This window comes from Rhipicephalus microplus, chromosome 2 (genome assembly GCF_043290135.1).
Source record: "Rhipicephalus microplus isolate Deutch F79 chromosome 2, USDA_Rmic, whole genome shotgun sequence".
Classification (NCBI taxonomy): Eukaryota; Metazoa; Arthropoda; class Arachnida; order Ixodida; family Ixodidae; genus Rhipicephalus; species Rhipicephalus microplus.
In genome coordinates this window covers 67819848-67846336 of record NC_134701.1, presented here as the reverse complement: position 1 = coordinate 67846336, position 26489 = coordinate 67819848, and the positions used below count along the sequence as shown (strand labels likewise).

The 26489-nt window shown below is 44.7% G+C and overlaps 1 protein-coding gene across 18 annotated transcripts in view; it reads right to left on the bottom strand.

Annotated features, from left to right (window-relative positions):
• Positions 1-26489, bottom strand: part of LOC119170849 (uncharacterized) — a 101234-nt gene that overhangs the window by 8190 nt on the left and 66555 nt on the right. For 12 of the 18 annotated variants that reach the window (XR_012893696.1, XM_075886541.1, XM_075886542.1 and 9 more), the window contains 2 exons: positions 25872-25914; positions 3306-3422 (listed from right to left, as the gene is read on the bottom strand). Coding sequence is in view for 14 of the 18 variants with exons in the window: in XM_075886541.1 (XP_075742656.1) it covers positions 3306-3422; positions 25872-25914 (160 nt within the window). In the remaining 4 variants the exon portion in view is untranslated. The remainder of the gene's footprint in view (positions 1-3305; positions 3423-25871; positions 25915-26489) is intronic. The other 6 variants (XR_012893697.1, XM_075886543.1, XM_037422120.2 and 3 more) reach the window with 2 other exon arrangements.

Sequence of the window (26489 nt, the reverse complement as noted above, 5' to 3'; positions counted from 1 at the left end):
AACTTTAAGGGACCTCTGAATTTCGTTTGAATTATCAGCAGTTCTCAGATATATGGCTGTAGGTGAGGTGAGACCACACATTACGTTTAGGCATTGATTTATCACATTTAAAAATTTTTTAGGCATTTTTAAAGCCTAAGTGCACACAATAAACAGAACACAGAAGTGAAAGGCCCACAAGTTTATCAGCCATTTACTGCTGATCGGACCTCTCAAAGAAATCGTGAATTACCAACTGCTTCTTTCCTATATGTGCCTTCAGCACGAAGATTTCTATATCAGTTGAGAAGCATCACTGTTTACCATGCGTGTGCTTTGTTTCAAACATAAGTTTACAAGCAAAGCCTTTTTCCTTGAAAGCCTGAGATGCTTATTTTTCATTTTTCGACTGTTAGGATCATATAAGCAAACAAAATTTTAAATAGTAGTGGGAAAGCAGCAGATATTTTCTGGTGTGGAATCACAGAAAGTATGAATCAACCGAATGATGGGGTTTAAATTAAATGGCTTTTAAATGCATTGATGAATAGAGTGCCAGCCAAAAAATTGAATTTTGTTTGAATTAACCACAAGTATGAATTATCACAGTTTGAATTATCACGAGTCTACCGTATGAAACAATATAAAAAATAAACATTTTCTAGGCAGCCAGCGACTCGCAAGTCAAAACGCTTTTGGCCTTGCCAACCAGGCCGCCGGCCACAGAAGCCAATAGGTTAAACATGGAAATGTGAGACAGCTAGGCTAGCAGCCCCAACTGCGAGTGTTTAACATTTGCCTACTATTGGCATCATGTGTCTAACAAAAAAAAAGAAGCCCTTATAGGAACCGTGACATGGTTTCGTGGGGTTTTGTTAGCGTTGAGGATAGAGCATCACCAAGCCATTTGCACTACAAATTTCCCAACTCTCTGGCTATGAAGGCTGCTACGGACAACTATATCATACCCTCCTGCTCACTCCTGCGACTCCTTAGATATGTTGGCATTGCAGGCAATTGCACAGCTCTCATCAGCGCACTGGACAATTTGAGCTTCGCCCAGTCCAAACCTCAGAGACTGCACATAGACAGGTTGCACGCTGCCTGGCAACAGCGACAATCACAACCTAACATTCCACAGATTGGCATGCTCGATGACATGTCACGATAGCATATCGCTCTGTGTATGGATGGTAGAAAATGAGTATGGCTGTGTTGCAGCAATTCACAGCTTTGAAGCACTGTAGTATAAATTACTTATTTTACACAGAGAGCTTAAGTCTGTCTGTAAATGACCATTAGGACTTGAACTACCGGTACAATGTGTTTGTACAAAATCTTTGAAACCATTTCAGGGTCCCTTTAAATTTCCATTCCTTTCATTCATCCACAGCAAGAGCCTCGTTCTGGCAGAGTGGATGTCTTCAGGTAGTATACGAGGGATTACTGTTTGTTTGCCGGTTCATACGATCGCGTGCTACTTGGTGCCAACAGACAGAAAAAAAAAAAAAAAAAGAACTCATTGTTAAATTATTGTGCACTGCTTAAAAGACGAACACTTAGGATGAAGCACTAGACGGACACAAGCGTCAACTTTCAACCTGGTTTACTAGACAACGAATAACAACAAATAGCTCCCAACTCGCCGAAGCAAGAACCCTTGTCAGAAAATGACTGCCAGGAATGCACGAAACGCGCAGCACAGTCGCAGCAAATGCTGAAAGAGCGGTCTTTCAGAGCATTTTTTAAACACCCTTTCGGTAAGTGCCACAAGCACACTTGCAGGGTACCTATCCAATACGCCATAAACAATGACAATTTACCTAGTAGGCAGCCATTCACTATTCCAATCTTAGTCATTCTTGGAAGAAGCATGGTATCCGCTACACACTTGCAAGGACTTTTGTGAAACTTTTTTATGCAGTGGCTGACGAAGAATTATGCGAATTGTATAACGACCCACTCAATAAATTCACATCGTGTGACGACGGGTTGTTCCTTTGTTCTAAAATGTTTTAGTATTCGCGGTCACGGCTTCTGGCAGCGCTCACTCGCACTCACCCATTAAAGTGCACGTGTGTTCAAAAGTGGAAAGACTGCCATTGTAGCTAAGTTGGCAGAGCATCAAATGCATTTTTCCAAGGTCGCAGGCTCGCTCCCTGCCAGCAGCAAGTTATTTTTACTTGGGGACCTTCGACGAAAAAATTTTGGTATGTCTGTCTGTACATTTGTCTGTTTGTCCGCCCTAACTATATCTCAAACTGCACCAAACGGCCAACCCCACCCTCAGCGCCCACATATATTGCTCAGGTTTAGTGTTCATAGTTGTGCGATTGTCAATTAAAAAGCAATTATTGCGTATATCTGAGGCGCCATAACAACACTTCAAAGTTTTTTATGTCTGCCTTTATACTAGAAGAGGCACACACAAGTAACTCTAAAGAATGTAGCATTTAATCGCGCTGTGCTGACAGTGCAACGCGATGCTCAAAAAGGTGTTTCTAACGCTTTGCTATGAAGTTACGGTGGTGGCACCTGCCCGTTGCTTTGAGTTCTACACCTTATCACCTCCAAGACTGGCGCGCATCTTTCTCCGCGGGCTGCACGCCTTCGTTTTCGAAGATAACTGCCAGATGGCATTTGTGTCTAACGTGCCTAGATGCGCTCGTTCGCCTCCGCCGCACGCTCTAGGCACTCTAACGCAGCGCCTGCAGAATACCATTCACCAATTTTCTTGCACAGAACATTAAATAAACGTTTTGTTCACTCTCTCCAGATGCACGACTATCGTCTTTCGACGACATTTACAGTGTAACATGTAAATTCGGGCCAATTTTTTTTCATCCATTTCTCCACATTTACATTACAATTGCTTCCTATAGTGTCCCCTACACTTTCCTTGGCAATGGAGGCTTTCGACTTCAGCTGCCCATTGGTGTGAGACTTCCACATTCTTTTCTGCCAATGACCAGTATATAAGATGAGGGTTGACTTTTCATTGCATTTTTTAAATTCGACCTATATAGCGCTTTTTTATGATAGGCATTAGGATATTACTTTTTTTTAGATTGTCTGCATTTTTTCGTACATCTTTCCTCAATACACTGGGCAGAGAAAAATAGGCCGCAACTTAAGCATAGATTATGCTACTGAAGGCAGACAAAAACCTACCACCATTCATGCCTATAATTACCATGACAGCTGGTATGCCACAACTGACAAAGCATTTCTGTTTTGAAGTAACCTGAAAAAAATATATATATCATACGTCTCGGCCACATTTTTGATGCATCAACCATCCCCCTCCACAAGGACGACACACTCACTAGCTTTGGCAGCAGCTGCAGAAGCATAACCACGGCCCAGTCCCATGTGGTAGACTTTGCTCTTGAACTGCCGGTCAGATTCGTCCTCACTGTCACTCTCGTCAGCAGCCACTGCAGCTGGCATAACAGAGCAGAGAAAAGATAAATTACACTTGGATCACTGAGCAGAATTTGAGAGACATCTACATAAAATGGACAAGAAGACTAGAAAAAATTAAAGAACATCGGCCCTTTCCCACAGCGGCAACGCGGAACTATAAAGTTTATTCATACAACATGATAATACTAGGCCCATGCAATGTGTGTTCTTTGGATACTAATAAATATTAGAGTATTAAGATTTTTTTTGAACTGATTTTAAAATTTTATAAATTTTAAAGTATGTGTTCAAAACTGATAAACCCCTTTTATATAACCTGCCAAGAAAGGTGGTTCGACAACGCAAGTCCCCGATGCTATAAAACCACACGTGCAGTGGAAATGTGCGCTGCTGAAAGGCAACATTTCAAAGTGATCAATTACTTGCAACCAAGTTTAGTTTCGAAACAGCCTATTTAAATCTACGCTTTTGCATCATCAATTTTGGCATGCTAAATTTGTTTCTAGTGCACCCAGTACTTTCTAGTAGTTAGTCCAGCCACTCGGCTTTCAGAATAAATTTGAATTTATCCGTTTCTGCAACATGGCGATTTTTTACAGACCTTTGCGCGAATGTATGTGCCTGTATTGTTCGAAAAATGCACTAGGCTGGCGAACATGACAGAAGTGCGTGCCCCTCATGATTGTGCTACAGTAACATGGAAGTTGTGCATTGAAAAGAACATTTGCAAGCCTAATATCGAACTAAAATGTCAGCTTTGCAATTTGACTATAATGAGCAGTAATGATGGCCAGAAATTTATGTCATATATTCAACAGAAAGCTGTTCCCAGGAGTCGGAAAAAAATTTGTTCTACAAAAATATTCGCGAAGGTCCACTTCATGTTTACACTGCATGTTTAAAGTGTTCAGGTGGCCTTCTATGACAGTTTCCAACAGCTTTGGGTTTGCTTGCATCGTTATATCAGACACAGCATACCACAGCGCCAAGTTCAAGGATTCTGAATCCGGGAGATTTCCACAACGGGTGAGAAGGAAGGGTACAAAAAAAAACAAAGACATACAAACAAAAAAACAGCGAAAAACAAAAGGCGGTGGGAGGAGGGTCTCAATCGCAAGCACCAACATCACCGTTGCTGTCTTATAGTGGCTAGGAGAGGCAGAACACACGAGGGTAGAAGTTTTCACTAAGGGGAGAGTCTCGAAGGATCAACTCAACTAGCAGAATCTATTTCAGTCAAAACAACTCGCGTGTGCCTTCCAGAGACACACTTGAACGGACGGGACGGCACAGCTGGCTGCCGTAAAAGCACGGGTCAAAGCTTTGCTCAATACCAGAAAAAGGTGGTTCGACAGCAACGCAAGTCTCCAATGCAATAAAACCACACGTGCAGTGGAAATATGCACTGCTGAAAGGCAAAAACAGGAATGACAGGAATGCCAAAACGCGTCTGGCCCCTTTTTTATTGCGATAGCAATTATATGGACAAACCAGGCTGTTTTTTTGCCGTCGCGATCGCCGTCGTCCTTCACAGTATATCAATATATATATATGAACACTCAAAGAAAAAAAGCCGCCCGCGCTCCGCGCCGAGTTTACCGCCATGCACGGACATGTGCTTATCTCCCCCTGTGTACTTTGTCCCATGGATGGATGTCTGTCCGTGCGCGCTTATCCTTTGGTGGGGAAATCGTGTGCCTTCGGCTTTCACTGAAACGAAAGTGTTATTTGCCAGCCTCACAAAATCCGTTTTGGTCTCTGCACAGGCCCCTTTCACGAAAAGAGCCCGATTTTCATACACTGCGAGGTATAACAACTGGGACACTTGTTAGTTTGTACTCATCGGTACCTGTGATTACGTATGGTGCATCGTTCTAGTATTAAACAGCGCCTTACGTGTCGAGCGGTATACGTTGTTAGTTACGATACTCTCCTCCTGCGAGTATCATTTTCGTCCACTTTTTGTGTGAGCAGCCTTTTTATTTCTTGCGTATTTACTGCCTTTAACCTACCACTGCGTGCCCTCGGAGCTCGTAGATCGCTATCGCGTCGCCGCGACTGCAGTTATGTGCGCGGCAGTTGCGGCAAACCGTAGTTCGTTTTACAATCCCCATGCGCTTGGTTGCGCACGCGGTTTCAAAACTAAGTCCTTTTATGCCACCTTTGATAGCATCTGCCGCAGTTTTGTCCGCAGAGTTTGCAAAAAGCAGCGTTGCTTTGACTGGTTGAGCGCACACTTTCGGGATTCTGTCAGTTACGCCGTTGCTATACATAATCGTGTAAAGAGCGACCGCAATTTCGTCCACAGCGGTTGTGGCAACGACAATAACACTTACTGTAGAAGACAGTGCGTGCGCCGGTCGCACACATACTTTCGAAGCTCCGAGTACGCTGCTCTCAGTCTTCGTTCGACGGTGATATGAAATCTAGTAAAATTTAGTAAATTTAGTGAAATTTCATATCACCCGCCGCGATTAGGAAATAAAGTAGGAACATTTGAATTGAGGCCCAATGAATATAGGAACGAATATATAGGAATATATAGGAATGAATATAGGATGTATGCACTAAGGGACAAAGAAGGCAAAATAACTACCAATATGGTTAGGATAGTTAAAATAGCGGAGGAGTTTTACAGAGATCTGTACAGTAGCCGAGACAACCACGACCTTAATACTACAAGTACTAGCAGTAACCCAGATGAGACCCCACCAGTAATGATAGAAGTCAGAAAAGCTTTGGAGAGCATGCAAAGAGGCAAAGCTGCTGGTGAGGATCAGGTAACATCAGATCTGCTGAAAGATGGAGGACAGATTGTGTTAGAATAACTAGCCACCCTGTTTATGAGGTGTCTCCTGACGGGAAGGGTACCAGAGTCTTGGAAGAACGCTAACATCATCTTAATACATAAGAAAGGAGATGACAAGGACTTGAAGAATTACAGGCCGATCAGCTTGCTCTCTGTAGTATACAAGCTATTTACAAAGGTAATTGCTAACAGAGTAAAGAAAACATTAGAATTCAATCAACCAAAGGAACAAGCAGGATTTCGACCAGGCTACTCAACAATTGACCACATTCATACTATCAACCAGGTAATAGAGAAATGCTCAGAGTATAACCAACGACTATACATAGCCTTCATAGATTACGAGAAGACGTTTGATTCAGTAGAAATATCAGCCGTCATGCAGACACTGCGGAATCAGGGCATAGATGAAGTATATATAAACATTCTGGAAGAAATCTACAGGGGATCAACTGCTACCATAGTGCTTCATAAAGAAAGCAGCAGAATACCAATCAAGAAGGGTGTAAGGCAGGGGGACACAATCTCCCCAATGGGAACAGTTAGGGATAAGAGTTAATGGAGAATACCTTAGTAACCTGCGCTTCGCCGATGACATTGCATTGCTGAGTAACTCAGGGGACGAATTGCAACTCATGATTACGGAGTTAGACAAGGAGAGAAGAAAGGTGGGTCTTAAAATTAATCTGCAGAAAACGAAAGTAATGTACAACAACCTCGGAAAGGAGCAGCGCTTCGAGATATGTGATAGTGCACCTGAAGTTGTAAAAGACTATGTCTACTTAGGGCAGGTAATAACCGCAGAGCCGAACCACGAGATTGAAGTAACTAGAAGAATAAGAATGGGGTGGAGCACATTCGGCAAGCACTCTCAAATTATGACAGGTAGATTGCCACTATCCCTCAAAAGGAAGGTATATAACAGCTGTATCTTGCCGGTACTTAGCTACGGAGCAGAAACCTGGAGACTTACAAAGAGGGTTCAGCTTAAATTGAGGACGACGCAGCGAGCAATGGAAAGAAAAATGGTAGGTGTAACCTTAAGAGTCGAGAAGAGAGCAGAGTGGATTAGGGAACAAACGGGGGTTAAAGATATAGTTGAAATAACGAAGAGGAAATGGGCCTGGGCCGGGCATGTAGCGCGTAGACAGGCTAACCACTGGTCATTAAGGGTAACTAACTGGATTACCAGAGAAGGGAAGCGGGTTAGGGGGAGACAGAAGGTTAGGTGGGCAGATGAGATTAAGAAGTTTGCTGGTATAAATTGGCAGCAGCAAGCACAGGACCGGGTTAACTGGCAGAACATGGGAGAGGCCTTTGTCCTGCAGTGGACGTAGTCAGGCTGATGATGATGATGATGAATATAGGAAAATTTGGCTGGCAAATTTCAAGAATTCGTATCTGCCACAGTTTTGCATCACTGAAATTATACTGTACGTTTACATGAACGCCTCTTATACTCATGTATAATAAAACGGGGTAGGTTCGAAAAGCCTGGAGCGGATCGAGCTGTTTTTTTGTCAATGCAGCCAGATCACACACAGATATTTCGATTTCCGTAAGATTTTCATGACAACCGTACAAACGGAAAAAAAAGGTGAAAATACGGGAGTCTCCCGGCCAATCCCGAAGACTTGTCAGGTATGGACATAATTCGCATCTAGTGTCATTACAGGTTTTCCCTCTCACTTTAATCCAAGTGCCACCTTGAATAATCTGCCCGCCATAGAAATAATCTGAGTGCCGAGCTATTTAATCCTTGTGGCAAACATTTAATCCAAGCGCCAACATATTTAGTCCAAGCGCCAACTCACTCACGCCGCGTGCCATTGAGCTTAATCCAAGTGCCACCGTGGTTAATTTAATTGCCAATGACATTAATTCAGGTGCCAGTCAGTTTAATCCACGCACAAAAACCAGAATACGGGACGTAAAAACGGCAGTGCAATTGAAATGCACTTCCTACAGTATAAAAGACAATAGTCGGAAGGTAGAATCAATCATAATTATTTGTATTCGCCGATAGTATTCTTGAAAAAAATTACTGCCGTGGTTCGGTTAAGCCATGTTTGAAGTGCTTATACTTTGCTATGCGCAAGTTTGTATAATGAGTGCTTGGCTCAGGTGAAATAAATTTATTGAAAACGAAAAAAACGGAGGAACATATTACTGAATATTTTACAGTGCAATGAAATTCAGTATCCGTCACTGAAGCTCATAAGTGGCTTTGGTACACACTACAACATTACGTGATCAGGACAGGTTATCTAATACGAACGACACACTATGTTTATTGGAGTGCCGGAACGCATACCAAGAGATTAAAAGCATGGTCGCGGGCAGTGATGGGTCAAAGACAGCTACATAATCAAGAAATTAGGAAGCCGTCGCGCGGCACGCATTGTGAATTAGAGATAATTCCAATATGTTTTTTTTCCTTAGTGAACACAAAACGTAAACTGATCATCCTGATGTGGCAATAGAAGTTTTATTTTACATTATTTTATGCTCTTATTTTTTTATTCAAACAATGTTAAATGTCTCCAATGATACGAAGAGTACTGATTGTTCGTTTGGCTTGTTAGTTTTGTGACGTACTTGACGAATGCGATGAAACGAACACAGAGGAAACAAAATGATAACACGCAACTGACCTTGGGCCTAGTTTTCTTTTTTTGTGTACGTGTTTTTTTTTTGCGCGGCATTATGCCTCTCATCGCACATTGGAAGCTTGCGGATTCAGTGGAATCACTAAATTATTTGTTCTGTCCCCCCTCTTTATCTCTACACACACACACACAAGCATGCACAAGCACGCACACACAAATATATATATATATATATCGTTGTCGTTGTGGTCATGTGCTCAGCTGGTTGTCCTTTAGCTGCCCTGCCCAAGTTCCTGGAACACCAGATATTGAAGTTAGTCTCATCCAAATAGAACCGGCAAACATGTGGTCCATCAGACTGCAGCCATTGGGCGTACAGCATGCCGCAGTGCTTGATATCGTCACGGTTGCTATCTGTGGGCCTCTGCATCACTAGCTTCATCGAGTAGCAGTGGGCATCCAGCAAGCGGTCAACTGTGCTTGCACTGATTGTTACTCCTGGCATTTCTTTCTCCAGGGCCTCCTTTATTTGCTTCAATGTAAGTGTACAGTTTTCGTCGACAATTCGTCTCAAAGTACTCACGACGTCATCTCCAAACTTCCTTTTTGAACCCCCAACATACTTTGATGTTTCTCTGTCGGTAGCGGCAATCGATCTTGCTGTTTTAATGTTGATGCCTAGAGCGTCGACCAGTTGCTTTAAGTCACCGCCACGACTGTAAACGTCCACAATCCTAGCCCTGTCGACCACCGATACTCTGCTGTATTTTCGACGAGGTTCGTCGGGGTTCTTAAAGTGTGGTCCTCGTTTGCGTCCAGCCATGACTTCAAGCAAAGCTCTCTCTTTGTTTGCAAATGTTCCCGTGTGAAAACACACGTTTCAAGTAAACACGCTTCAGCTACACTAAGCACCATCTGTTACATGAAAACCTGAGTATCTACTTTGATGCTTTCATAACAACTTATTTCCACAAGAACCCGATTAAATGCAAGTTTGTTATTTTTAAGTCGTTATTTCTGATTTCCAGAACGAATGAATATCATCTGTCGGTCACTGTTCTTCCTGGGCTGAGCAGACGACTGCGGTAGCCTCAGCGCATAAGTAGCCAAATGCCGTCTGCTCAGCAGACGACACGAATCTATGCATATGTGATGGTGTAGATGGTTAACCGGAATGAAGCAGTAGCAATGCAATAAAGACTAAAATGGACTCTATGAGCAAATACATTTAAGTACCCATAAATGCAATTACTCTGCCAGTTCTATTTTGTCTGTTGTGCTTGACACTTTCATGATTTGACGCTTCTTAATTAGGTTCTTCGTTTCCTGGGAAAGCTTGCCAGTGTCCTGTCTAACTACCCTGCCTCCAACTTCCACTGCACACTCCGTAATGATACTCGTCAGATTATCATTCATTGTATCTACGCTAAAGTTGGTTTCCTCATTAAGAGCCGAGTACCTGTTCTGCAGCGACACTGAATTCCTGTACTTCCCCTCACAGTGCTAGCTCATTGATTGGCTTCTTGCGTATCAGTTTCTGTCGTTCCTTTTTCAAGTCTAGGCGAATTTGAGACCGTACCATTCTATGGTCACTGCATCGTACCTTGCCAACCACTTTCACATCCTGCACGATTCCTGGGTGTGCAATCATTATAAAGTCTATTTCGTTCTTATTTTCGCCATTAGGGCTTTTCCATGTCCACTTGTGGTTAGAACTGGCAGAGCTTTCGAATAGAACCGGCAGAGCTTTCGAAGTTGATTAATAGACGTAAGGTATGCCATGTAAGAAGGTATAACATGGAGAGAATTGAACGCGCTCTGAAAAACGGAGGAAGCGTGAAAGCAGTGAAGAGGAAACTTGGAATAGGCAAAAGTCGGATGTATGCACTAAGGGACAAAGAAGGCAAAATAACTACCAATATGGATAGGATAGTTAAAATAGCGGAGGAGTTTTACAGAGATCTGTACAGTAGCCGAGACAACTATGACCTTAATACTATAAGAAGTAGCAGTAACCCAGATGACACCCACCAGTAATGATAGAAGAAGTCAGAAAAGCTTTGGAGAGCATGCCAAGGGGCAAAGCTGCTGGTGAGGATCAGGTAACATCAGATCTGCTGAAAGATGGAGGACAGATTGTGTTAGAATAACTAGCCACCCTGTTTATGAGGTGTCTCCTGACGGGAAGAGTACCAGAGTCTTGGAAGAACGCTAACATCATCTTAATACATAAAAAAGGAGATGACAAGGACTTGAAGAATTATAGGCCAATCAGCTTGCTCTCTGTAGTATACAAGCTATGTACAAAGATAATTGCTAACAGAGTAAAGAAAGCATTAGAATTCAATCAACCAAAGGAACAAGCAGTATTTCGAACAGGCTACTCAACAATTGACCACATTCATACTATCAATCAGGTAATAAAGAAACGCTAAGAGTATAACCAACCACTATACATAGCCTTCATAGATTACGAGAAGGCGTTTGATTCAGTAGAAATATCAGCCGTCATGCAGACACTGCAGAATCAGAGGGTAGATGAAGTATATATAAACATTCTGGAAGAAATCTACAGGGGATCAACTGCTACCATAGTGCTTCATAAAGAAAGCAACAGAATACCAATCAAGAAGGGTGTAAGGCAGGGGGACAAAATCTCCCCAATTCTATTTACTGCGTGCTTACAGGAGGTTTTCAGAAGCCTAGAATGGGAACAGTTAGGAATAAGAGTTAATGGAGAATACCTTAGTAACCTGCGCTTCGCCGATGACATTGCATTGCTGAGTAACTCAGGGGATGAATCGCAACTCATGATTACGGAGTTAGACAAGGAGAGCAGAAAGGTGGGTCTTAAAATTAATCTGCAGAAAACGAAAGTAATGTGCAACAACCTCGTAAAGGAGCAGCGCTTCGAGATAGGTAATAGTGCACTTGAAGTTGTAAAAGGCTATGTCTACTTAGGGCAGGTAATAACCGCAGAGCCGAACCACGAGATTGAAGTAACTAGAAGAATAAGAATGGGTGGAGCACATTCGGCAAGCACTCTCAAATTATGACTGGTAAATTGCCACTATCCCTCAAGAGGAAGGTATATAACAGCTGTATCTTGCCGGCACTTAGCTACGGAGAAGAAACCTGGAGACTTACAAAGAGGGTTCAGCTTAAATTGAGGACGACGCAGCGAGCAATGGAAAGAAAAATGGTAGATGTAACCTTAAGAGACAAGAAGAGAGCAGAGTGGATTAGGGGACAAACGGGGGTTAAGGATATCATAGTTGAAATAAAGAAGAGAAAATGGACATGGGCCGGGCATGTAGTGCGTAGACAGGATAACCGCTGGTCATTAAGGGTAACTAACTGGATTCCCAGAGAAGGGAAGCGGGTTGGGGGAGACAGAAGGTTAGGTGAGCAGATGAGATTAAGAAGTTTGCGGGTATAAATTGGCAGCAGCAAGCACAGGACCCGGTTAACTGGCGGAACATGGGAGAGGCCTTTGTCCTGCAGTGGACGTAGTCAGGCTGCTGCTGCTGCTGATGATGATGAAATGCAATTACTACAGACTGTTTCTTTTTATTTTGAAGCTATGACACCAAAATGTTAAGGGGAAGTCGCACTGCGCACTTCGTTTCATAAACGCTACCATGTATAGCCGAGGGAAAGTTCTTGCTGTGACGCCATGTTTACGTGATCCCCTTGTAGGGCAACGGGAAATATATGTCCCCCACAGAATTGCTCGTGAGAGGCAATGGGACGCATCAAGCCCATTTTTTCTGTGCTGCCATCTACATTGAGGTTTTTACACTTCTGTTGAATCTCGTTTGGAAGCTGTACAATAGGTGGCGTTAGGTGTACATTATTTTCAAAATTGTGTTTCCCGTTTCACCGGCGGCACAAATTTCCGCATTGCGAGTCTCCGGAAAAGAATAATTCAAGATGACAAGTGAGTGTACCCTTTTCTGTGCTTCGAAAGAAATAGTTCCAGCATGTAATAATCGGGTGTTTTCAACAATAGAAGCAATACTTACTCCTAAAAGCTTTTTCGAATGGTGCCAGGGCAAAAACTGCATGACGATGGGATAAGCCTACTGCCACCGCTGCCTGCATTCGATGTGTAGTGAAACATTTCACCAACTCTTTTGTTTTCTGTTTGCTTGTAAAAACGCAGGTAAACGATTGCTGACGCAAGAGGAAGCGCTGGAATTATATTTTAGCCTTCCTGACGACCCTACGTCGAGTGATTCCGACAGAGATACAGATGAAGACTTCGCACCCGAGCTCGCTCCGCCCGATTCAGATGAGCAAAGCAGTGAAGCCGAAGCGGCGGAATCAACAAGGAAACCACAAAAGCGAAAGGCTACCTATTCAAGAAAGAAAAGGAGGCAGAAGAAAGTGCCTAGAATTTGCGACGAAGCAGAAGTCGAAGAGGAGGAGGTACCTTTGGTTCCGGCTCGTCCTTGGTCGCCAGCTGATAAACGAGCAAACATTCAAAGGGTCCAGCAATCGCCCGTATCGAGTCAACAAAAAAGGTGCCAAACATGGCCAGAAAATGGTAGGCGTTGCTGATGAAGTCCGATTTCTGGGAGCTGGACATCACCCTCAGAAGATTGCAAAAAGGAGGCGGTGTCGTTGGTGCTCGACTGCCAAGAAAGAAGCGCGCACCAACCTTCTGTGTTCTGTGTGCAATGTGCCCCTTTGTTCAACGTGTTTTGGACCTTTTCATACCGGCCGAATGTAACCAAGGAGCCCTCAAGGAGCATTGGTTCAACGTGTTTTTTACTTTTTCACGCCGCCTGAATGTAACCCCGGAGCCCTCAAAGAGCATTGGCACAAATGCGTCCCATTTTTTAAATTTTAATTTAGCGCCAGTGGGACAAATGTGTCCCAGTTTTTTTTAATAAAGTACTCGTTGTACATCCTTGAAATTTCTTTCAAACTACTTCTGTTGGCTTGGTTAGTAAAATAAGACAACCTGTTTTTGGTTTTTTAAAAAAGACATATCCTGCCCTACAAAGGGTTATTCTGACATTTATACTATATATACAGTCGACTCCCGGCAATTCGAAGTCGCTTAATTGGAAGTTTCGGTTAATTAGAAATGAGCAAGTGGTCCCATCAGTTTTGCATGCAATCGTATAGAAAAAAATGCTCGATAATTCGAAGTTAAAAACCCATAATATTGGTTAATTAGAAGTTTTTTCAATCGACAGTCTCGTCGGGACCGTAATTTTACAGTAAAATGGGGAACTTTTCATATGCCAAAACATCTGCCGGACCGCGCTGGTGTCTTTGCCATCACTACTGTCCGCAGCGCCACGGATCTTGAAGCGGCAATCTTTTTAACGCTGGCGAATCGCATCGGCGGCATCGACTGACTCTTTAGTTGACTTTTGTCGAGACTCGAGTGTGTCACCGAGTCACCCGCGCGCTGGGTTGATTCCACACGTGTTTCCGCGCTTCTGATTTTGAGTGTTGTGGTGGTGACGTACGTTTGATAATGGCAACTCGTTGCCCTTACCAAACGCTAGACCTAGCGACGAAAGTTGAAGTCTTGAAGGAAGTTGACCAGGGAGGCACCGCCAAACAAGACATTGCAAGAAAGTACGGCATTAAGCCTAACACGCTGTCGACTTTCATAAAGAATAAGCGCTCAATATTGGATGCGTTTGAAAGTGAAAAATTCAAGACATCGCGGAAGCGGATGCGCACCGGCGCCTACCCCGAGTTGGAGGAAGCACTGCTGATTTGGATCAGAGAGGCACGAAACAACAAACTTCCTCTTAGTGGTGAAGTCGTCACGACAAAAGCGTCATCACTTGCTGAAATGTTGGGCATCGACGACTTCGCTGCTTCGGATGGGTGGCTTACGCGTTTCAAACATCGCCACGACTTGATTTTTAAAAGCGTGTGTGGGGAGAAGGCGTCAGTCGTTGAGGAAACGTGCCTGACATGGAAAGCGGTGTAGCGATCAAGCTATGCCTTGACCCAGCGGGTCATTCGCCACGCCGGATTAGTGCCAAAAGGACAGTCTCGCCACGGCTGGATGGAGGAAGCAACAGAGGCCGACTACACGAGACGGCGCCCACTGATTGACAGCGGCGCCAACTGGGTGGAATGTTGCCAAAAAGGGTTTTGGAGCCGCCGCTCTATCTCTCGCCTTGGCCACGCATCGTTAGCGCGTTAACCGGCAGACGACGACGGCGCTGGTCAAAGGGCTCTCCCCAGAGGATTCCACGAACCTGGCACCTCTCGAAAGGGCGCGCTAAGATCTTCTCGTGCGAACGCAGCCCGAGGCCGGCACAAAAGGGGTCGAGGCGCCCGTGCGTCTTCCGCTCTCCCCCTCCCGGTTCTACGGCAGCGCTGCGACTAGTGGCAAGGGTGTGTGTGTGTATGTGCAAGCCTGTGTTGTGCCTCTATGAACAGACATGATGGGCGTATCACCATTGGTCCGCATTGTTTTATGTAGTGATCCCCAACCTAGGGACCTAGGGAACGGGGGTCAACAAAAAGGGCGTGCAGTGCCTCGCCCAACAATCTTCTCTTCTCTTCTGTCATCTCGACAGCTCACTGTAAAGATGTAAATAAATCCGTTAAGTTTGCTCAAAGCTCTCCCCTAGTCCTTGGCTCGACGGAGCGACGGCGGCTGGTCCCGCTACCCGCTGACAGCGGTCGCCACGACGCGCAACAACTGGTTGGCAGCAGTGGGATGCCATCAGCGACCTTCCTTTGAACCGCAACAACTGGTGGCAGCGGTGGGATGCCATCAGCGACCTTCCTTCCGAACCCTAACAGCGGGCAAGCTTCGCGAGTACCTCGAAGAATACCAGCCGGCAGACATTTTTAATGCAGACAAGACTGCGCTTTTTTATCGGCTGCTACCGGACAAGACCCTGACATTTAAAGACGACGACTGTTCTAGAGGCAAAAGAAGCAAAGAGAGAGTGTCGGTGCTAGTCGCGGCGAACATGACTTTCACAGAACGGTGTCGCCTGCTTGTGATCGGGAAGGCTGCCAAGCCTAGGTGCTTTAAAGCCGTGAAGACGCTTCCTGTGGATTATGCCTCGAACAGAAAGGCGTGGATGACATCCTATATATTTAAGGACTGGATCACCAAACTCGACCGCAAGTTCGCGCAATCAAGCCGTAAGGTGTTGTTCCTTGTGGACCAATGTAGTGCCCACATGAACGTACCTGCCTTGAGTGCCATCCATCTTGTGTACCTGCCTGCAAACACGACGTCCGTGTTGCAGCCCATGGACCAGGGCATAATAAAAAAATGTGAAGGTATTGTATAGGCAGCATCTCGTCGAGCGCATGCTTTTGTGCATGGACAACTCGTCGCAATACAAGGTGAGTTTGCTTAGTGCCATGAACATGCTAGCGCGAGCTTGGACCCGCGTGAAAGAAGAAACCATCGCCAATTGTTTCCGGGCCTGTGGTTTCATGAAAACTCGGCGGATGCTTCTCCTTGTGCGCCAGTCGAAGTGCAAACAAATGAGCTCGACGACGGTAGCTTTCGCGCCGCTCTCGGTGACGTCCGTTTTGACGAGTATGTCGCTGTGGACAGCAACGTCGAAACATGCGGTCCACTAACGGACAGCGAAATCGTGCAGATGGTTCGTGCGGACAGCGAAATCGTGCAGACGCCGAAGAAGCACTTCGACACGTGTATTCCTTACAAAACTTCCTAGCCGCAGCCAGATTCGGCAAGCAGAAGAAGATGACAGACTATTTTTTCTCAAAACTGTCGCGCTTTTAAACTAATAAAAGTGCCGTTTTTAGTGCTTTTTGCTTAATTCGAAGTTCGTTTAATTCGAAGTTTTTTGCGGTTCCCGTGAACTTCGTATTAACGAAAGTCGACTGTAGTGGCTGACATGTTTCTTGCGCATGGATTAAACTGACTGGCACCCGAATTGAAGTCATTAGCAATTGGATTAAACACGGTGGCACTTGGATTAAATTCACTGGCACGCGGTCTCATTGAGTTGGCGCTTGGATTAAATGTTTAGCACATGGATTAAATAGCTCGGCGTTCAGATTATTTCAATGGCGTACAGATTATTTAGGCTGGCACTTGGATTAAAGTGAGCGGGAAAACCTGTAGTTGCTCCTATAATGTCGACGTCACGTGCACATGGGTGCGCATCAGTGCTGAAAAACACATGCACTGCTGGAAACTGTCTTGCAACCCCAACTCAATGAGTGACGACAGCTTAGCGTTCGAGGATGATAGCACCTCAGCTTCAAGGTTTGGGGCACCAATGTTTTGCGTCAGCCTGATACATCCACAGCCGTTCATGAGTCTGTTTTGTTTACATCCTCAAGTTGTTTCCTCCGCCGCAAGTGCGTATAGCTCCTGACCTTTGCGCACAATCCTATAGATACTCTGGTTACGTGCATGGTCTACACTTCACTGGGGTGCAGTGTGCTGGCGCTGGCTGCAGAGCTCCTAAAAACAAGAAGGCCCCCGAAGCACATCTTGGCCCCGACTACAGAGCAGTGCAAATGGTTTTGAAACAGCACTCTATATTGTCCGTTTTTTAATACAATATGCACGAAAATGCAAAAAATATGCTTCGATGCGTATAATGGAACGTCAATCTATGCAAAGTGAGGTGGCTCATGGGAAGAGATGACGCTAGATGAAATGGCAAAGTTCGTTGCACATCACATTTATAGAGGATACCCGTGATGTGATTATTCACACCACGGGTATTTATCTACCTCTATTGAAACACCAGGAGACTTATCGCAGCCCAACAAATATTTACTGAGAAAAAGTGTACAAGTACACTTGTGTCCGCAAAAAACCATACAATGTTTCAGCAAATGGCACGAGCAACGAAGCGGCACCTAGGTTCTGATTTACTTTATCTATGTGAAGAGAACCATTTTTTTACAACATTCATTATTTTTATACTATTCCTGGGTCATTTATCTACAAAATGTATATTCTAAATTTTCTTCGTTTTGAATATATTTGCTTATATAGTGTTCTTTATTGCCCTGTTTACCATCTTGTGACCAAAAATTTTACACTTTTCGCTTTTTTTAATTCATTCTAGAATACAGTGGAACTTCGATTATACGGACCACGCAAAATCGTCGTATAATTCGGGAGTCGTATAATCGAAACACCAAGAATATAGGCACTAATGGTCGTTGTTGCCCCACAACAGTTGTCACATAATGCGTAAGAAAGTCCGCGGCACAAATCTACGCTGCTCCGATGAAGGTAGATTAAATTACTTGAAAAAGTGACAACCACACATTTTATTGGAGGTGTGAACAAATCTTTGTGGACACAATTTCTCCAATGCTATTTACCGCGTGCTTACAGGAGGTTTTCAGAAGCCTAGAATGGGAACAGTTAGGGATAAGAGTTAATGGAGAGTACCTTAGTAACCTGCGCTTCGTCAATGACATTGCATTGCTGAGTAACTCAGGGGACGAATTGCAACTCATGATTACGGAGTTAGACAAGGAGAGCAGAAAGGTGGGTCTTAAAATTAATCTGCAGAAAACGAAAGTAATGTACAATAACCTCGGAAAAGAGCAGAGCTTCGAGATAGGTAATAGTGCACTTCAAGTTGTAAAAGACTATGTCTACTTAGGGCAGATAATAACTGCGGAGCCTAACCACTAGACTGAAGTATAAGAATTGGGTGGAGCACATTTGGCAAGCACTCTCAAATATGACAGGTAGATTGCCACTATCCCTCAAGAGGAAGGTATATAACAGCTGTATCTTGCCGGTACTTAGCTACGGAACAGAAACCTGGAGACTTACAAAGAGGGTTCAGCTTAAATTGAGGACGACGCAGCGAGCAATGGAAAGAAAAATGGTAGGTGTAACCTTAAGAGTCGAGAAGAGAGCAGAGTGGATTAGGGAACAAACGGGGGTTAAAGATATAGCTGAAATCAAGAAGAAGAAATGGACATGGGCCGGGCATGTAGCGCATAGACAGGATAACCGCTGGTCATTAGGGGAACTAACTGGATTCCCAGAGAAGGCAAGCAGGTTAGGGGGAGACGGAAGGTTAGGTGGGCAGATGAGATTAAGAAGTTTGCGGGTATAAATTGGCAGCAGCACGCACAGGACCCGGTTAACTGGCGGAACATGGGAGAGGCCTTTGTCCTACAGTGGACGTAGTCAGGCTGATGATGACGATGATGATGATGAACAAATCTTTATTCTCACCTTTTAAAAAAACCTGATTTTTTTCTGCGAGTTTGCCCAGCCACGATGCATCAGCTTTTTTCCGAGAGCTGCGACATCTGGCAGCAAGTCACCGATCTCGTCGCGTGCTCAAGCAAACTGCCGAATGTTGTCGATGTAGCACAACACGTTCGCGTACGTCGGAACGGACGCACTAACCTCTGCAGTGTCATCCATCTCTTCCTCGTCGGAAGTTCCCGCAGTGTCAGGGCGCACAGTTTCGATAATGTCATCCAGCGACACTGCACTGCACACTGCAACGTCGGCGGCGGCACCAACATAGTCCGCGAAGGATCCAGGCAGCTCCAGGTTGCCGAACTCTGGTTCGTCGTCAACAGGCACTGCAGCTTCACTGGTAGAACATGCACCACTTCTATTAATGCCGCAGTGCCTGAAGCAGTTGACAATGGTTTCTGGCGTGATTGCGTCCCATGCACTAGCAATGTAGTGCATTGCATCAAGCATAGAAAGCTTCTTATCCAACTGCTTGCGTTCCATGCCCACCAGCCGACGCTGCACCAGAAACTTTCGATATTTCTGCTTCATGCACTTGATGACGCCGACGTCAAGTGGCTGCTGCTGGCTAGTGCAGTTGGGGGGCAGAAATGTAGCTTTCACATTTCTCAAATGAGACGTGCCTAATGGATGGCATGGCGCATTGTCAAGCAGAAGAATCTGCTTTTAGCCCCCATTTTTGAGTCCAGCTGCTGCAGATATGCTGAAAACATAGTAGCCGTCATCCAGGCTTTCTAGTTGAATATGTACTGGCACGGCAGCCTTTTCAAATTCTTGAAGCATCGTGGCTTTCCAAACTTGCCGATCACGAGGGCAGGAAGCTTTTCTAAGCAATGTCTTCATTAGTGCAAAGCAATAGAGTAAGATGCTCTTTGCTTCGCTTACCCCCGTGACAGCTCTCTCCTTTGAATGTTGATGTCTGCTCTGGCTGCATATTATAAAAACAATCCAGTTTCGTCCGCGTTGAACACGTCGGACGGCTTGTACTCCCATATCAATTGCTGCAGCAATGGAGTCCACTTTTCGACAGTGTCGGAGCTGACTGACGAGCTCTCTCCACAGCAGCGGCTGTACACAACTCCACTGCGTTTTTTAAAGCGATCCAACCAGCCATTGGATGCTTTAAAGTCATCAATGCCGCAGCGAAATGCAACTGTCTCCGCCTTCTCCTTAAAAATTGCGCCATCCATGGCAATTCCTGAACTGTGGGCCTGACGCAACCACTCAACGAGGGCCGTCTCCATAGCAGCATATTTGCCATCTTTCACGGCCTTCCTGTTCAGGCCGAACTTTGCCGCATTTAGTAGGATGCTGTCCTTTGCGAGGATCGTTTTCAGCGACGACTCAGGAATGTTCAGGTCGCGGGCAATGCTGGCCTTCGTTGCTCCGCTTGGCTTCTCCGCCTCCTCGATTATGTGAAGCTTTTCTCCAAGAGTCACCGGTTTTCGGTTGCGCAACATTACGAGACGCAGCACTCGCAACCAAGAATTCAAAAGCTTCCACTCACACCAACGTCCGAATACTGAAAATTTTTCACGTAGACACAGCAGCTGTGGCGCACAACCCATCGATGAGGCAAACACGTGAAGGAATGGCTGAAAGGCAACAAGGCAGTGGGCCCCTTCGATTTTTGCAAGCGCGTACGTCTGCGCAAGCTTCGACCAATCGCGAGGGGCTAAAACTCCCCAGCCCTCTGGTAGCTAGACAGCAGCTAGTTTTGGTTCCCGCGGCTGTCCCAAACGTAGACAGGCTCAACAATCACCGTTCAGCATGTCCGGTACAATGACGCGAAATCTAGTGAAAGTTATCGCATACTAGAAAGCGAGCTCCAAATTATCTGCCATGTTACCTGCTCACAGCTGTCACTACAAAACCACCCAAAAGAAGGCAGAAAACAAAAAAAAAAGGCCCCAACGAAAGTGCACAGTGCAGTGCGACTAAGCAAAATGAATGCGCTCCGGCTGGCTCTGGACAACGTTGGCTCTGGCTAGCTAAGGCCGACAGCGTGTCGAAAAATTGAAGAGGCCCTGTGGTGGCAGCACGGATAGCGTGCTAGAACGTGCGGAGGAACGACTTCGGTTCCTCGGTTTCCCGACTTTTTTTTCATCCGGCCGCAGTGTGCTTGCGTGGCAGCCTGCGTGCGTCATCGTAGGATTTTTTTTTTTTTTTTCTTGGACAGTACAGCTAAGTGTCGCACAAGGCGGGGCCGGCGTAAAATTGCGCCTAAGAATTGAGGTTTTCAATACATTAGTTCTATGGAGGTTTTGCCGGGACCAAGCCAATTCGTCGTAAAACGCGCGTCGTCGCAAGACCAGGGGCCGTATAATCGAAGTTCCCCTGTATTTTTTTTGCTCTACAACATACATTTCTTGGAAAGAGCATTTCGTTGCGCAAAGTTTGGAATGATGCAATACGTGCGGGAGTACTTTTCCAACTCGCAAAAACGATCTTCCCGAGACATATGAAAAAACAACCATTTTTGTGCGGCAACGAAGGAGTTAAGTTGACCAGCTATGTGGGCAGACTATTAGAACGTAAAATTGATAATTATTGAGGGAGACGAAATAGAGGCCTCGAGATGTTTTGACCATATGGGTTTTTTTTTTACATGTGCCTAAACCTAAGTACATGGGCCTCAAGCATTTTCGCCTCCATCAAAAATGCAGCCGCTGTAGCCGGGATTCGACCACGCAACCTGTGGGTCGGAAGCGCAACATTCAAAGAAAGATGGAAACATAGCAAGAGAGAGAAATAGACATGAAATAGATGAGAAAACAACGGCCAATGAGAAAAAGAAACAAAGCAGGCGCAGGCCGCCCAATTCTGCACTTGCTTCAGACTTCGCACCTCTAGCACAACACTGCTTTTTTTCTCCCCCGCAATGTTCTACAGGGTTTCGTAAGGCCAAGCATGTCAAATTTCAAGCAGTATCGTATTGTGCCACTCGCAGATCACATCTCGAAATTCAAATACTGCTATTCAAAGACACCCCGAAATTCTTGCTAATTAGTCACTAACACTCGTTACAGCTACACATTGAACCTAAAGGGAAAAATTCACACATGTCTAGACCATACCTGTACAGTTACTATTTTTAAGGCAAGAAAAAGCCACTGAAAATCCCCAATATAGGTTTCCTCCTACCTGTAAGGTAATTAAAAATCTTAAGGGGGAATTGGTTCTTAGGGCTCTCTCATTTATTTTTGAACCAAGTGTGACAAAAGTTGGTATGCCTACTTAATTTGTTCTCCGGATCCTAAAAACATAGTTTTTCTGTAGCTTCATTAGTTAATTAAATAATCAAGATAACAATTTCTATTGGTCTTACCATAATAGAAAAATATCCACCTGTCAAAAATTTATAAGGGATTGACATAGAAAGCACAAGACATGCAACATAAGAAGCACTTTTTTGAATGGGTCATTATTTCTTACATTACAGTACACTAAACTTCACAGCCCTGAATGTGGCCATTGTGTGGTCACACAAAAGACTAGTTTGAAAAACTTGCATCAAGAGAAATCAAAATCTGCTTCCCATGTTGTGTGCTCCAAACATATAGCTTCATGCTGGAAAATAAAATATTCTGCTATCTGTAATAGTTTCAGATATATTGCAGTAATTTTCATGCAGGGTGTACAAAATTGCTATTTTGAGAAAATGAAGAAAACAAAGAATTCTAACATTTTTACCGGTAAAAATGTATGCACTTATAATTACATAGCCACTGACATAAAAATGAATGCTAGAAAGCCTAAGGAGTGCAATGCAGCAAGCTGATTGAAAATTGAACGAGTACTTCTCTAATTACAGCACAGTAAAGTTCATTGCATGTAACCAAATACAGAAATTTTTATATTAAAATAAAAAAAATGAAGCTGCCCATTAAAAATAGGCTCCCAGCATTATTTTTTGTGCACATTTGGCTACATTGTGCAAAAACAATTAGAGCTCTAGCTGTCCTAAGGTCCACTTTTACCAAACAAGCAAAAGAAAGTTGTCAAAATCTGTGCTTCGAGAATAATGTTGCAAAAACTTAATTTCGCCGTTCCGGGGGAAAAATATCATGGCACATATACTTTCAGTCAGTTAATATGCACCGGGAATGTAACAGGACTGATTGTACGAGCGTGTCGTTTCTTCTAGTCATGTAGCAAGTTGTCGCCGTGTGCTCGTCTGCCGCGAGGCCGCTTATCAGTTCGGTGGCTGTACCGATGGCGATGTGCGACAAATGTGCGTGTGTCATCCACGATCCGTCAAATAATGCGGCGATGTTTTCCGGCTTGTCCAGAATAAGTTACCCATAAGTTTCGCGAACCAAAGTTGTTCCCTCGCTCATCAATTTCGAGGCTGCACGAGTGCCGAGGTGTTAGTTTCCTTTTCACGTAAGACTGCCGCATTTTCTAGCGAAGATCGCGACAACGTTGCGAACACGCCGTTAAAAGCAGTCTACCTGTTGCCAGTAGCCTCCATTGCGAGAGCCGCGAGCATTTCACTGCGAACGGATCGACTTTCTGTTGTTGGTCGACGCGCAGCGCACTCCACTCTGAAGACCCGTCGCGCAGTTCAAGGTCCTTTCGTCAGGTGGGGGGAACCACAACATCGGCGGGTTTAGCGATAAGACTGCACTTCCGCTCTGTCTCTACCAAGATTGATATCTCTGGTAGCTTCACTTCTGCTTTTTACTTGCCATCCTATAACTGATGAGGCTGCAAAACACAGCCGTTCTCAGTAACGTTGTCGGCAACCAATGAGCTCGTACGTGAATTAAGCTTACACCGGTGACTCGGCGACCGCCGTTGACCGCGTCGAGTTCGTTATCCTCGTTGTCCTGAGCCATAGCGGGGATCTCTCTGAAGTTCACAGCGAACGAACCACCGCCAAACTTGCTTCACAAATTACTGTAGCACGGAACTTCTTTACTGGCGCAAGCAGTCAGTAGCACCATGACAAAATGGCGCATGTCCGTGCGCATCACAATGGTGAAGCAGACGCCGAAAGCGCCCCTTGGCCAATCGAATGCCTAAATTTGGTCACGTGCCCCAAGCAGTCAATTGAATTACGCGCTAGTGTTTCTCGATGACGCGTTTTTGCTAAAAAACCAATGCGCAAGGTGAGCCAGCGATGACGGGAAATTGAAGATGAAGACCCTTCCAAACGAGACCAAGATGAACACGATAGCTCGTGTGTAAAAGCAACAGTTTGGCGCGGAAAAAGCGTGATTTTAGAGCCAATGTGCGCTCACATTCATCTCACGGGGATGTTATAAATTGATTTTGCGCCAGAAATAATGACGCGAGAAGCTAAAAACTTCTCAGATACAGTGCAGTCCACTTATAACGATATCGAGAAAACCTAAAAATATGATCGTTATAACCGGTGATCGTTATATCTGGACTGCCGCCAAAAAATCGTCGCCGGACGTACCTTTTGTAGCTCCAGGCTTCATTTCGCTATTTTCACCACTTAATAAATATTGTAGATAATAGGATGTCAAAAACAAGACTTTATTTCTTACTCCGAAGAACGCATCACGGGTTCGCTGAGGAAGAGAGACTGACCGACGGCGGGGTGGGAGCAGTGGGAGGAAGAAAGCACAGCCAGAGGTACACAGCCGGAATGCCAACGGGGCCCCGCCCCGATGCCGCCGCGCCGCTTTGCTTTTCGCTTTTTTTATTTTCTCTCTCTTTCCCGCTTTCGTTCGGCAAGCTACGAGTAGCTTGCCGGCTCCGTTGTAGAAGGCGGGGAGCCGCGGAGCGCGGCGCTTTGCTTTTCGCATTTTTTTTTTTTAATTCTCTCAGCCTCTCCGCGGTCGACGCGCGGCGAGGCGCAAAACGTGACACAGCTGGCGCCATCTGTAGCGCGTCGCGCCAACTCGCGATGCTCTCCTCGGCTTTTTGAACGGCCGGGACGCGCTGCCGGCGCTGTGCTGCAGTGGCGGCAGATACGTACTCGCCTACGCTAACTTTTCGTCTTGTCTCGGCATAGTTCGTTTCAGAGGAACTTATCAATCTAAATGTTACGATTATTCTGAATGAAACATGCCGTCCGCGGCAAACTTTTCATCGTTGTATCCGATATGCGATGGATAACATATCGTTATATATGGTTTTTTCCCCCATAGCCGCGATGCATAAAATGAGACTGTTAAGTCGACCCATCGTTATAACCGATATATCGTTATATGTGGTATCGTTATAAGTGGACTGCACTGTAAGTGCGAAAATAGGCGCAGATTTCGAAAATGTGAGCTTCAAAAAGTCTATTTTTTTGCGATTTTTGGCCTTCTAAGACCCGTGTCCCCCGTTAAGCAGTTACTCAACACTAAAAATGGTAGATGTTGCAGATGTTGCAGCGTTCGATCAATGTGCCACTTCATTGCAACATAACATGCACTGAAGCTTCAAATTCTCATCAAAAGACGGTATACAGTTGATAACGTGCCACAGTGCCTGTGCTCACGAAATCATCTTGACTGGAATGCATTATTTCACAATTTCTACACGTTTTCCTGCATATCGTGCTTAAACCCTGGGGATGGCATTAAATTGGCATAGAATAGATAAGTATCTTCAGCAAAGACATTATGAGGGAGGACTATTTTGTTGACAAAAGTTATTTTAATAAAAAAAATCTGAAATGCTGACATTCGGGTCTTTACAAATTGACATTGAGCGAAGCTGCACACTGGCAGGTGCACTGTGAATGCACTTCCCAATGTGGGCTTCTGCAGAACTCTGTTAGAGCCTTGTATTTTAAACAATAAAAACTAACCGCACCAAGTTTTCACCCCTACAGAGTCTAGGCAGCCCTTACCTTGCTTCCTGTGCAAGGCCTCCATCGGCAGATGCAAGAGTACCTGATCGCAAAAAATAAATGCACAAGAAATTTACTACTGATGTCTTGATTGGTAGTTAATCAATTTGTTCATGTTGAAGGTATTACACTCCCCTTCCCCCCATTAACACACACAAACTTCAGTGCAACCCCAATCATACAACATAGGGGGTAGCCACGTAAAACAGCCTCATAGTTGAACTAATACTAACAGCAGCAGTCAACCTTGCCCAGATCACAGGTACAAAACACTACAACAAGCCCACAGTCTGAACGTTCACTGCTTGAAGGAAGGTATATTTAAGTTATTTAAAAAAAAACAATCAAATGTTTCAGCAGAGGAGATGCGAGCAAATATTCTCACCTTTAAGGGAGGATGAGATTTAGTAAAAAGTTGCATTAATCTGTGCTTGGGCAATCAAACTTTGGCTCTATAAACGGGCTTTTATGCTGACTTCGAATAATAAGTTTTATAGTAAATAGCAGTTTTCATTTTGTGCTATAAGAACGCGTAAAGTATAGTTCATTGTGACCAAACTTTTTATGCCACAGAACATTTATGGTTCTGAGCCGATAATGGCACATATTGCTCCTCGT